General features: G+C 45.0%; 1 protein-coding gene across 1 annotated transcript in view; it reads right to left on the minus strand.

The window, feature by feature from the left end:
- Mycbp (MYC binding protein) overlaps window positions 1-4339 on the minus strand; it is a 9188-nt gene extending 4849 nt beyond the window's left edge. The window contains exons 1-2 of the mRNA XM_008850229.3: window positions 4189-4339; window positions 3964-4036 (exon numbers count right to left, since the gene is read on the minus strand). Of these exons, the coding sequence (XP_008848451.1) occupies window positions 3964-4036; window positions 4189-4203 (88 nt within the window). The 5' untranslated portion in view covers window positions 4204-4339. The remainder of the gene's footprint in view (window positions 1-3963; window positions 4037-4188) is intronic.
- Between the last annotated feature and the right edge of the window lie 9432 nt (window positions 4340-13771).

Here is a 13771-nt window from a genome sequence, read left to right on the forward strand (position 1 = left end):
GAGGGGGGGTAGGGGGGCATTGACAGGTTCTTCCCATAGCCCCAGCTGGCCTAAAACTATGGAGACTTGGCAGGCCTTGATCACACCAGAGATCTGCCTGCCTCTGCCTCCAACATGCTGGGAATGAAGGCGTACACCACCACACCTGTCTCAAATTGGCATTTTTAAATGCATATCTAGTGCCTCACATGCATACCAACCCATAATTCCTCCTGAAATTTAGAATTCAGGCAGTAAATTCACAAATCTAGTGCTTAACTGTTTTGTGCAGAGAATACTTTGAAAAATTTGATGTGTGCATGTGTATTTGAAACAGGTAAAATAGGCTGGCCTCAACCCTAGGGCAATCCTCCTGCCTCAGTTACCCTATACAAGTGCTGGGATTACTGGTATGTATCACCACACCCAGTTTTGAAAACTAAAACAAAAGCAAAAGAAATGTAACTATATATAGTCAATGAGCATATTTTAGACTCTTAAATTGAGAAGGCCTCTTCTAAACCAAGTTACATGTGCCCCTTTAGGTTTTTTAGAATTTTAAAATACAGACATAATGAAAAACATCAAAGGGCAGGTTCTTCTGAGTTGATCAAAATACACTTAAGAGGGGCTGGAGAGTTGGCTCAGCAGTTAAGCACTTGCTGCTCTTCCAGAGGATACAAGTTCGGTTCCCAGCACCCATGTTGGATGGCTTACAACTGCCTGAGCTCCAGCTCCAGAGGATCCAATGCCCTCTTCTGGCCTGTGCAGGCAGCTGCACACATGTGGCATGTACTCACACACATGCATAAAGAAAAATCGTTTTTAAAAACAACACAAAATTTGAGAAATTGACACCATTTCCATCATTGCTATCCTCCCATCACCTTCTGCCCTAATATCTGCTGCAATACTCTATCCTTGTTTATTACCTTAAAAAACCCGTTTAAACCAGTTTCTTCCTTATTCCTACTATCTCTATTGAATCTTAACTGTGTAAGGTGCCCATTGTGTCCCACTCCCATTTCCTCAGCTTCCAAATTTCTATCAGTGGTTGATAATGCAAAATGAGTTAAGTTTCTTATGCTCTCCTATGGATGAATGTATTTTATCTGAAGTATTCAACCTAATCATATTCCCTTAGAATTATGTTAACTCCTTAGAATTATGCTTATTACACTTATGGGGGTGTGTGCATATTTGGGTGCACACGTGGCAGTCAGAGGGCAAATTGTGGGAGCTGGTACTCTCCTTTTACCATGTAAGTTCTGAGAACCAAACTCAGATCATCAGGTTTGATGGCAAGCACCTTTACCTGCTGAGCCATCTTGTAGGGAGGGCCCTAGCAGCCAGAATTTTTAAATGTTGATACTTTACTCAAAACAACTAAAATGCTGCTTCTAAGTGATTTATCTTAGTGTTTGTTTTTAGACAGGATCTCACTCTGTAGCCCAGGCTGGCCTCAAACTTCACAGTCCTGCTTCAGCCAACCTACCAAGTACATTTACACTAGCTAGCTTTTGTGTGTGTGTGTGTGTCTTAGACCTTTGAGGCAAGGTCTCTCTCCCTGAACTTGGAGCTTGATTTTTTTGGCTAGGCTGGCAGCAAGCCCCAGTGATGGTCTGCCCCCACAGTGCTGGGATTACAAGTGTACAGGAGACCACAGCCGGCTTCTTACATGGGTGCTAGTATCCAAATTCAGGACCTCATGGTTGTGTAACAACTGGTCTCAACCACGGGGCCATCTCTCCAGCCTTCACTCCTAGCTCGTTTGCTTTTTTGAGAAAAGGTCTCACTATAGACCCCAAGCAAGCCTTGACTGCTTGATCTTTCTACCCAGACCACCAGAGCACTAAGAATGAGTCACCACCACTGGCTTCTTACAGTGTTTTAATGTTGTGAACAGTTTAAAATTCTCTTGGAAATAGCTGGATTAAAAATATATATAAATTTATGTAAATCAACTGTTTGAACCTGAAAAATAAAATTTTAAATCATCTCAATACATACTATGTTGTCTGATGTTATTTTAGGAGACTAGGAATCTAAAAGGGGCAGATTCCAGTGGATGCCTGTAAGGGAAAAGACTACTACAGGGGTTTCTAGTATCTCATGAAGAAAGTCTTGTATAGCTGCAAGACTCTGCACCTCTGTATTCAGTCATCTCATCGCGGGTCTGCCTTTTAGCATTCTTTCACTGGCTACACTCAACTCTCCCTCTCCCCACTTCCTTACACACCCCCAGTGCCCTTTAGCCAGAATGCTTGGGACAGGAAATATTTCAGTGTTTTTCTCCAGATTTTGTAGTATTTGCATATACACAAGATGTCTTGGGCATGGAATCCAAGGCTAAACAGGAAATTCACTTACATTCCATGTAACACCTTATACACGTAACATGAAGATTAATTTTGTGTAACATTTTCAAGGCTCCTGCATTTTCACATCCACTACATGCAGTCAGGTATGGAATTTTCCACTGTGGCATCCTTTCAGTGCTCAGTAAATTTCAGACTAAGGATGCTTACCACTTATTTCTTGGAACTCTAGATGTCCTACACTGTTTTATACAGATTCTGCTCAAAGGCCTTCCCTCCCACCCTATGTAAAATGTCACACATCCCCATCCCCTAGTCTTGCTATGGTTTTAGTCATGTTCATCACTAGTTGACTTTCTTTAATGTCTGTCTCCCTAACAAGGATACAAGCTCATGAGAGCAGGAGTGTTTTCACTGCTGTATCCCTGATGCCTAGAATGCACACTAGAAAAAAAAAGTCACAAGAAAGAAACAAACATGAGGGTTTTCTGCCAGAATTCGAAGCATCTGTGACACTTCCAGGGGCCACATAGCATAGTGCTATGAGTCGGTCCTTAGTATTTGCTGACATTTGCAAAGATGTAGGGAAATTAGTGTCTGGATCCAGAGACAGAAGTAATCTAAATTTGCCAGCCCATCTATGCACATTTAAGAGACCCGCTTTCTCCTAAGTTCTCCCAGAATTTTCCCCTAACCGCTTTCTCCAAAGAGCAGATAGAAATTATTTCCCAGACACTTCTCATTCTCAAATGGACCAAGGTCTTAATCTCTGCCAGCGATCCCATTCTACTCTCTTGAAAACCCCAGGCAATGATGGGTTGAGTAACAGGTAGCAGGCATTCAAAATACTGTTGCGCTAATTTATCAGTATTCTGTGCTGGAATCCATCTGTTTCAATCACCGTACTCTTACACCTTACACCAAAAAGAAGGGATACAGTTTAACACCTTAAAAACAAACAGTAGAAGGCTGGAGAGATGGCTCAGCGATTAAGGGTACTGGTGGTTCTTGCAGAAGACCCGGCTTCGAATCCCAGCACCCACATGGCAGCTAACTCCAGTTCCAGGGGATCCGACAGCCTCTTCTGACCTCCGTGGGCACTGCACGACACGGGTGCACTTACCTACATGCAGGCAATACACGCATACACATAAAGTAAAAATAAAATTTATAAAAATACATATATAAAAAGTATAACCGTTTTTATGTTGCCCTCAAGCTCTTCAAATCGTAATTTTCCCTTAATTATAAGAGATACACAAAATAGGAATAACTACAGACTTAAAAGAGAGTGGAAAAGCCACAGCCAAATTGTCTGTGAACCGCCAGCTGGGGACTAGACAGGCTTTAATAATCCATTTTCAAGTCGGGTTATTTTCCTAGTTGCCCTTTGTCCGGAGGAACGTACTCAAGATCCCGCAAACTGTTAAGGCGGGAGGAATTAGGAGCTTCGGGTCTTTCTACAAACACGTCCACTGCGGCTGCTCGCGGGGGAAAACAACGGAAGTTGGAGAGACTTTGCAACAGCTGCAGGAGTTTCAGTGCGGACTGAGGGCGGCCGTGGGGGCGAGACGGCGTCCGGGACCAGCGTGCGCACCAGCCGCGGGCCCTGGTGGCCGGACCCCAACGGGCCCCGCCCGCTCGCCCGCCGCCCTCCCCGGCTCACCTTTCGTCAGCGTGTCCAGCACTCCTGACTTCTCCAAGTACCTCCGGAACTGTTCGCGCTTCGAGTCCGCGGCCTGAGGAGACACGGCGGGTCAGGTACCCGAGTCCCGGGCGGAGCAGGAAGAGGGCGCCGGAGTCCGGCCGCCCCGCCGCCGCCCCCAAACCCTGCGCGCGCCCAGACTCCCCGGCCGCCCGCACTCCCCGAGCTTCGCCGCGCCCCCCTCACTTTGTAATGGGCCATAGTGACAGCGACAGCGGCGTAGCTGGCGCCGGAGACACTGGCTGGCGGGCTCGAAGCCGCACTGCTCCTGCGCGGAACGGTGCGCGCGTCTGCGTACTAGGCGGACACGGGCCGGGATGGCCGGGGTGTGGCCTGTTATCATGGCGACCGGGACGCTGAGCCTCCCCCACCGCCGTGGAGCCGAGGGAGGCTGCGTGCACCCGCCCCTCCGAAGTCGGGGCAGCCGGGCACCTCCTCTTCCGGTCCCCGCAGAGGTGTGGCGGCTTAGAGGGAGACCAGGTTTCGGTAACTCTGAGCGCCGAGCCCAGAGCAGCCGGAGGTGGGCGGGGCCGCAGGGCGGGGCCGGCGCTCGCGGCTCAGCCCCACGTGGTCGTGGGCGCGCCCTGCTCTGTTGGGTCCCGGGAAACGTTGCGGACTGGCCGGTGCTGTGTTTCTCGGCTGTCCTAGGAATGAAAGTACGCGCGCAAGAGAACCGAGGCGAGTTTGGGATTTTCATGGGCTTGAGGAGTCTTTAGAGTTGTATGCTTTTGGCCGCAGCCTTTACATTTGAAGTCTTGTTTTGCGGCTGACGAGAGCGGGAGAGTAGCAGGCAAAAAAGAAAAAAAAGCCGTTTACTGTGTGCCAGATTTTGTGCTAAACATTTTTGGACGGGGTCTCACTAGGTCTCCAGTTCCCGATGTAGACTGCCTCAAGTGTTGGGATTATATCCTGCCACCAGGCCCAGCCTCAATTTTATTTTTTCGTTTTAATCCTCACAGCATTTCTGTAAAGGTAACTGTGTTAGTGATGAGGTTCCTTGAGCAGTGAGAAACTCAAGGAAGACTCCAGTCCAGGAAGTTTATTATGAGGCTATAAAACTGGTGAAAGGAAGCTTCTGCTCTTTTTAAGATTTTATTTATAAAGTGGCAGTATTATAATTACACTCAACACACATCATGCTGCAATCTGTAAGGAAACTAAGTCATTAAGTCCAGAGAGAAACAAAATTAACCTAGTGTCCAAAGCCTCTAAAACAACCAGAAAATGAGCAGCTGAAAGGAATTGCATAGATCAAAAAGTTTCTTAAGGGGGCTGGAGAGATGACTCAAGGGTTAAGAGTACTACTGGCTGCTCTTGCAGAGGACCTGGGTTGGTTCCCATCACATGGTGGCGATCTGTAACCCCAGTTCCAGAGCACCAACGCCCTCTGGGTGCACTTAACATGCAGGCAAAACACACGCACAAAAATAAATCAAAAAATTTAAATTTCCTAAGGCTGTAAGACAACCTGGTTCTAACCTATTTAGTCATCATTTCGAACATGTAAACCCCCCCCCCCAATCAGCTTCATATGATTTGTTTGGTTTGGGAGAGAGGAGAAGGGGGCGTTAATATAGTTACCCTGTGTCTATGAATTTTAAAATGTCCCTTCACATTTTAGAATTAGACATCTTTCTGTTTCTGAAATGAAAGCGCAATTGTGTGGACTGCTGGTCTTCAGAGCTGCCTTACCTACTTTTCTCTGGCCCACCACCACTAGGCTTGTTCTCTGATATAATAAGCCGAATGTCCAAAACTCCACAGCTCCTCATATCTGAAGGTCTGTGGGAGCCACCTACCAATGAAATTGTTCATTAGGAACACTGAATTATTGAGAGGAAAAACCATGAAATTGTGGCAGGTTCTGACAAACCTTGGCTCAAAGGAACTTTCCAAACAAATCAGATAAGAAGTTCTTTCTCCTCATCCCCTCCCCATCCCCTTTCCCTGACCTAACTGTGTGAACTACTCTGCTCCACCTCACCCTCCTCACGGTAATGGAATGAAACCCCTGAAACCATAAGGCAAAAACCCTCTTTTAAAAAAAATGGAGGGGGGGCCTAGAGAGATGGCTCAGCGGTTAAGAGCACTGACTGCTCTTGCAGAGGACCCGGGTTCGATTCCCAGCACCCACATGGTGGCTACGAACTGTCGTCCTTAACTCTAGTTCCAGGGGAATTCTTCTGACCTCCGCAGCTTTGCACCTCTTCTGACCTCCGTGGCATTGCACTACATGGGTGCACTCACATACATGCAGGCAATACAACTCACACATAAAAAATAAATTTTTTAAAATAAATAAATAAATAAAAATAGGGGGAGCTAGAGAGATGGCTCAGTGCTTTCAGTGTTAAAAGTGCTTGCTGCTCTTCCAAAGGACCTGGGTGAGTTTAGTTCTCAGCATCCATGTTAACTGACTCACAACCTCATACCTGTCTGGAATTCCACCTCTGAAGGCTCCTCCAGTCTGGTGCCCATACCCACACATACACAGAGACACATAATTAAAAATAAATCTAAAGCCAGGTGTGGTAGTACATGCCTTTAATCCAGCACTTGGGAGGCAGAGGCAGGAGGATCTCTGTGAGTTCAAGGCCAACCTGGTCTACATAGTGAGTTCCAGGCTAGCTGGGCTACAGGGAGACCCTGTCTCAAAAAGACCAAAAAAAAAAAAAATTAGTAAATAAATCTAAAAACAGATTTTAAAAAAGAATCAGGAGCCGGGCATGGAGGTGCACACCTTTAATCCCAGCACTCAGAGGAGGCAGAAGTAGGTGGATCTCTGTGAGTTCGAGGCTAGCCTAGTCTACATAGCAAGTTCTAGGCCAGTTGGGGCTACAGGGAGACCCTGTCTCAAAAATACTAAAAAAAAAAAAGAGGGAAAAAAGAAAATCAGGAATGAACCTGAACCTGGGCATGGTGCATGGCTATAACCCCAGCTGGGGACGTGGAGGCAGGAGAATCAGGAAGGAAGTCAAGGTCATTCTCAGCTATGTGTAGAGTTTAAGCCCAACCCCGGTTCTACTTTGTAGGCACAGGGATTTAGGGAGAAAACTGTGGGGCTGACTGGACCTGTGCTTGTTTACAAGAACAGAAGTTTTTGGAATAGAGCACTGACCACTAAAGCCAGGGTTCTTTTTCCTCCTTTACCATCAATTTCTTTTTTGTTTTTCCTTAAGTGGTTAGCATTAACTTCTTTTCCATATATTTTACAAGTGGTTGTTATTATTTGACCCAATGTGTTGAAAATAATTACAGGTAGTACTATGTGTAACTAGTTTCCTCTTCACCCAAAATGTGTTTCTCATCATTTACCCTGTGATTATCAGGAGCTACCTGAAGTGCAGAAGATGAAGTTAATTTGGGTGAACTCCTGTGTCAGCTCCTGCTGACGCATAATTGGGTGCAGAAAGGAGTCACTTCAGTGACTTTGAAGATGTGTTCTGATACTTGAATAGATTTTGTTTTGAACTGTTTGCAGAGAAGTCATTTTGTTCATTCTTTATATTGTTTCCCAAACCCTCTTTAAATCTTTTAGGAATTTAGGGTGGAAAATTTTTAAGTTTCTGTTTATTTATTTTGTAGGAGGGGGTAAGGAGGAGTATGCCTCACTACACAGGTGGATTTCTGAGGATAGCTGCCTCTCTTCTTCCACTGTGTGGGCTCCAGGGATCAAACTCAGGTGGTCAGGTTTGGTGGCAAACACTTGTACCTGCTGAGTCATCTCACCAGCCTCTAGGTGGAAATTTTCTAGACTGTTTAAGAAAAGTGAAATGATGGCTATGGACTGCACAAATAACAGGAATATTGTTATTTCTGTTGGTCTTAAGACAAAACAGCCAGGTGCAGTGGCACCTGCCTTTAATCCCAGCACTGAGGAGGCAGAGGCAGGTGGAGAGCTTGAGGCCAGCCGAGTCTACATAGCGAGTTCCAGGTCAGCTGGGGCTACAAGGAGAACGTGTCTCAAAAAGACCAAAAAAAACCAAAAAACAAAACAACTATATTTGGACTTGGGTAGCCACAGCATTTCAGTAGAAGCTCTAAGTGAAATTTATACAGACGGTACTGTCTAAATCATGAACCCAACTTCAACCATGGAGCTAGGAGCTGATGAAAGTGCATACTGTGTGGATGCAAAGCAAGAGCCTCTGAGAGGAGCTCTGCTTGACTTCCTTTGTTCTGGCTGACAAAGCGCTTCCTCCATCCAAACTCATCTACTTCTTTTCTTGGTGAGCTTTTTATCCTCTGGATAAAAAGTTGGTACAAAGCATGGCTCATAGGCCAGAGATGGTAAAGGACACAAATGTTGCCTAAACAACCCAATATATCTAATAAGGGAGATAAGAAAGGCCCCATTGCATGTCACACATTACACCTGGATTGTTCTATCTTGCAGAGGAAGACACACTGCTGTTTATCCAGACATTTTCAGCATCTGTGCCCAGAGTAAGCATCAAAATGTGAACAAGATGGTGAGCCAGATCTTTCCAGTTATGGTGGAGTTGGTGTGGATTCCTCCACTATGCCTCTAGGGAGTTCCAAGTCACCCATGTTTATTTCTTCAGCTATCTTAGCTCTGAATTTCATCAAATAGGAGGCAGATAAATCCTTCCATTATAGCCGGGCATGGTGGCGCACACCTTTATTCCCAGCAGGAGGCAGAAGCTGGCGATCTCTGTGAGTTCAAGGCCAGCCTGGTCTACATAGTGAGTTCCAGGCCAGCTAGGGCTACAGGGAGACCCTGTCTCAAAAAGACCAAAAATCTTTGGCCAAAATATGACCATATGTTAATTGTCACATTTTCCCTTGAATTGACATTTCCCAGAACTTTGGAGGCTGAGGCAGGAGGATAGTTGCAAGTTTATAGTCCAGCCTGTGTTACATAGTAAGTTTCAGGATTACAGGCTTACAAAGTAAGACCCTTTCCCAGACAAAGAATAGAATTGTTGAGCCAGGTGTAGTGATAAATATTTATAATCCCCAGATTTGGGAGGTGGAGCTGGAAGATCAAGAGTTCAAGATCATCTTCAGTTTGAGTCCAGCCTGGGATGCATGAGACCCTGTCTTTAAAAACTAAAAGAAGGAGCTGGGGGTGTGGTGTCACACACCTTTGATCCCAGCACTCAGGAGGCAGAGGCAGGTGGATCTCTGTGAGTTCAAGGCCAGCCTGTCTACAGAGTGAGTTCCAGGCCAGCTAGGGCTACAGGGAGACCTTGTCTCCAAAAGACAAAAAAAAAAAATTAGAGGAAGGAGAAACGGTGGCGGGGGTGATTTTTGGAGACTAGGAATGTAGCTCTGGTAGAGCATTTGCTTAGCATACATAAGGCCCAGAGTTCGTCCCCATCACCCAAAAATAAAAATAAGATGGTGCTAGGAGTGGTGGTGCACACCTTTAGTCCCAGCACTTGGGAGACAAAGGCAGGCAGATCTCTGTGAGTTGGAGGTCAGCCTGGTCTACATAGCAAGTTTCAGGTCAGTTAGGGCTGCATGGTGAGATTCTGCCAATAAATAAATAAATTGTTGAGCTTGGGGTTTAACCTGTTGTTAGAACATGTGTTTTGTTTGCATGAGGAACTGGGTTCAATCCTCAGAACCTAAACAAAATAAAGAATACAATTGTAGGACTCCCTATCAGAAGTATTATCATTTTACCCTCTTCTTCTTCTTCTTCTTTTGTCTTTTTGAAACAGGGATTCCCTGTAGCCCCAGCAGACCTAAAACTCACTATGTAGACCAGGCTTGCCATGAGCTCAGAGAGATCCATCTGCTTCTGCCTCCCAAGTGCTGGGATTAAACGTGGGCTACCACACCTGGTTCATTTTACCTTCTTAAAATGTCAACTCATAGAGAGGTTCCTAAAACTAGTAACTTAATCTTACAAACAAGCCCATTATTTTATATAAAAGTTATAACCAAAATCAATCATTAACCAAAATCAATCATTTTAATTTGTTTTTTGTTTGTGTTGTTTTGTTTTGTTTTTTGAGGCCTGGAATCACTGGAAGACCAGGCTGGCCCTTAACTTTGAGAGATCCTCCTGCCTCCCCTTCTGAGTAGCTAAGATTACAGGTATGCACCACCATGCCTAATCCAAAATCAGGGATTTTAAATCTCATTTATACCCAAAGAAAAGTGGATGTGCTTCATTTGATAACTTTAAGTTAAAACATTTTATGAAACCAAAGGATATTGGTCTGGCTCTGCCAGAGGACTAGATTAATTTTTTAATTCACATTTAAATATCTAAATTCTAGCTTCTTCCTGGCAGTTGTTGAACATATTTAGAAATCCTTTCTAGGAATACTAATGAATATCCATAAAATCCTTGTACTTTGCTATGAAAATGTTGTAAATTTTTGTCATGTTAAAATGAACTTTAGAACATCTCAGCTATCTTACAGAACCAGAATGTTCCTAGGTATAACTTGAAATAAGTTGATCATTTGTGTGATGGTATAGAAATGTTCATTGTAGCTGGATGTGGTAGCGCACCCCTTTAATCCCAGCACTCAGGAGGCAGAGGCAGGCAGATTTCTGTGAGTTTGAGGCCAGCCTTGTCTACTGAGAGAGTTCCAGGACAGCTGGGGCTACAGGGAGACCCTGTCTCAAAAAGACAAAAAAAAAGTTCATTGTAGCAAACCTGTCCTAGTTAAGACACATAGCCTACTCTTTTGATGGAAACAGTATGGCTTGTGGCAACCCTAAAGAAGCTCACTGGGTCACCAAAAAATAAAAAAGCTATCACATAGAAGAGGAGCTAGTTGGGAAGAGGAAAAGGGGTCAGTAGGAGTGAGATGAGAGAGCAATGGGGGGATATGATCAAAATACGTTATATGTATGAGACTGTCAGAATGAAGCCCATTATGTTTAAATTTTTAAGATTTGTTTATGTGTGTGTATGTATATGTCTGTGAGAGTGCATGCACCCATAGGTGGGTGTGTATAGAGGGGCACCTGTGCCTGGGGAGACCAGAAGAGGGTGTTGGATCTCTCAAAGCTGGGTATACAGGTATTTATGGGACACCTAGTTTGTTTCCTAGGTGCTGGGATGTGAATTCTGGTCCTCATGGTTGCACAAGTGCTTTTAACTGGAGCCACTTTTCCGGCCTCATATGAATAATTAATATATGCTAAAAGAAATCATTTTAAAAGAAAAATATTATTTCCTTCAAAGGCTGCCCAGAGTTTGAATTAACCATAGTGTCTGGCTCCTATCTGATTTGGAGCAGTTTCCCACAACAGCTATATTATTGGAACAAAAGTTTGATGTTCATGTCAAATAGGCTCTGATTTTTTCTTTTTTAGACAGGACCTTGATACCTAGCCTTGGCTGGCCTTTAACTTGCTATGTAGACCATGCTGACCTGGGACTTCTAGTGATCCTCTTGCCTCTGCCTCATGCTGGGATTATAGACAGGCACCACCACACCTAGTTTAAGCAGTGCTAGAGATTGAATCCAGGGTCTCCTGCATGCTAGGAAAACACTACCCACTGAGGATAGGAGATAGAAACTGGTCAGGCATTTTAAGGATAGGGACCTCTAAAACAAGCAGTTCTAACTCTTGTCCTTCTCCAGAAGTTAGAAATGCCCTGGGTTCTGTCCTGGCCAAAGGCCAGAAACACCAGAAGTATTTAAGGACTTTGGTTCCCAGTCTGGTTTCTTGTTAGCTTTTTTTGGCTTGTTGAGACAGGGTCTCCATGTTGCCATGTGGGTGCTGGGAATCGAACCCAAGTCAGTGCTCTTAACCACTGAGCCATTTCTCCAGTCCCTGGTTTTTGTTTTCTAAGACCATGTCTCACTGTGTAGCCCTGGCTAACCTGGAACTCACAAAGATACTCCTGCCTCTGGCTCCTGGGTACTGGGATTAAAGGCATGTGCTACCACATCTGCCTTTGATGGTTGATTTTTTTTTTTAAATATGTACAAGTGTTTTGTCTGTATGTATGTAAGTGCATCCATGTCATTCAGTGCACAGAGGCCAAAGGAAGGTATCAGATCCCTTGGAACTGGAGTTATAGATGGTGCTGGGACCAAAATTGGGTCCTCCACAAGAACAACCAGTTCTCTTAACCACTGAGCCATCTCTCCTGTCCCTTAGTGGTTGATGTTTGTTTGTTGGCTTGTTCATTGTAACAGTCTTATTATGACTTCTAAAAAGCCTCCTCCTAATCAGAAAGGAGACCATCCCAGACTGCTCTGTAGACTAGGAACTGGATGTCAGGTAACCAGGAAAAGCTGCATCTACGTCTTAGTGACTGTGGTGGAAGTCAGCTCCCAGTGTACATGGTAAGTCCATGATAGAGCTACAAGCTGGCCACATAAATGTGAGAGCAAAGTTTAATTAATGGCCAGTAGACCCCACCATGGTCTAAGAATGGCAACACCTGAAGGTTGGCAACTAGTAGCCAGCAGATAAACCAAGGTCAACAGCTAACAAAAGCAGTCAGTCAGACAGAGTGGGACTTCACCCACCCCCTAACTGAGCAAGCAGCATGTGAACAGCATACGATTATCTCCCTGGTTAAGGCAGAGGAACATACCCAGAGCATGTAGGCTCTCCATTGACTGAACTTTAAATATGCTCAGAGAATTAACAGAATTGCTTCAGTCTCTGTCCAGTTTCTGCCCTACGTCCTCCAAAACAACCCTGCAATGTAGTTCTGTGGGTTTTTCCCTCCTTGGGGCTGCTTCCTGTACTCAACTAATCTAAGCTTTCTGGCCTCTCTTGGGTCCCCTCTGGAGCTTTGGTTGCTTTCTGGAGCTCTGCTTTCTTCAGAAAATCTAAATCATTTAAGTTTTCTCTTTATAATAAAAACTCCTTTTTAAACTCATGCTTGGGTGGGCTGGCAAGATGGTTCAGCGGGTAAGAGCACTTGCTGTGAAAACCTGACTACCTGAGTTTGATCCCTGAGATCCACAGTTGTGTGACACTGTTCCTGAGGAGACATGAACAAGTATTTACTCACCCCAGACAGGGAACCAATAACACCAGAAATTAAGGACATCACCAGAGCTCAAACCAATGAGTTTTATTGGGCTTACAGGAGCAGAAATGACACAAAGACAGCTACATCACCAAAGCCCACCCCAGAATCAGGGACAGCTCATGAAATCAGGAAATCTGGAGCTCACTGCATAACCTGTAGATAGTTCAGCAGGTTGAAAGTTTTCCAGGTAGCCCAGCTGTTGTGAGCCTCTTCCAGGCAGCTCACTGGCTGGTCTCTGCTTCTAGGCAGCCCCACTTGGAAAGTGTCGCACAGTACTTGGGGCTTATATATGCTTGGGAAAGGAGGGGCCTCATGAATCTGGTCAGCTTCAGGAACTTCCTGAGCTATTGCATTTTTTATTTCCAGTGCTTAATTAGCATCTCTGCAGGGTGGGATGTTTCACTCCCTTTAGAACATGCTGTTGTTTTGCCTCCCTTTCAACATACTGCCTCTTAAGGAACTTCCTTGCATCTTGTGTCTTAACCCGCTTCCAAGATGGACTGTCTTACCTCAAGAGGACATTGCTACACAACACCCACATAGTAGGAGAAAGCCAACTCCTGACTCACATGAATTCAGTTTGTCAGGAATGGCAGGTAGCAGGTGTCTTATTACGTGTTGAGTCATCCCACCAGCCCCAGTTCTACCAGTCTTTTTTTTTTTTTAAGACTTAATCATTTTGTGTGTGTGTGTGTGTGTGTGTGTGTGTGTGTGTGTGTGTGAATGCGCCCCGTGTCATGCTCCGTCCACAGAGGCCAGAGGAGGGAGTCAGCTCCTAGA

This window comes from Nannospalax galili, unplaced genomic scaffold (genome assembly GCF_000622305.1).
Source record: "Nannospalax galili isolate Female #2095 unplaced genomic scaffold, S.galili_v1.0 scaffold944, whole genome shotgun sequence".
NCBI classification, from domain to species: domain Eukaryota; kingdom Metazoa; phylum Chordata; class Mammalia; order Rodentia; family Spalacidae; genus Nannospalax; species Nannospalax galili.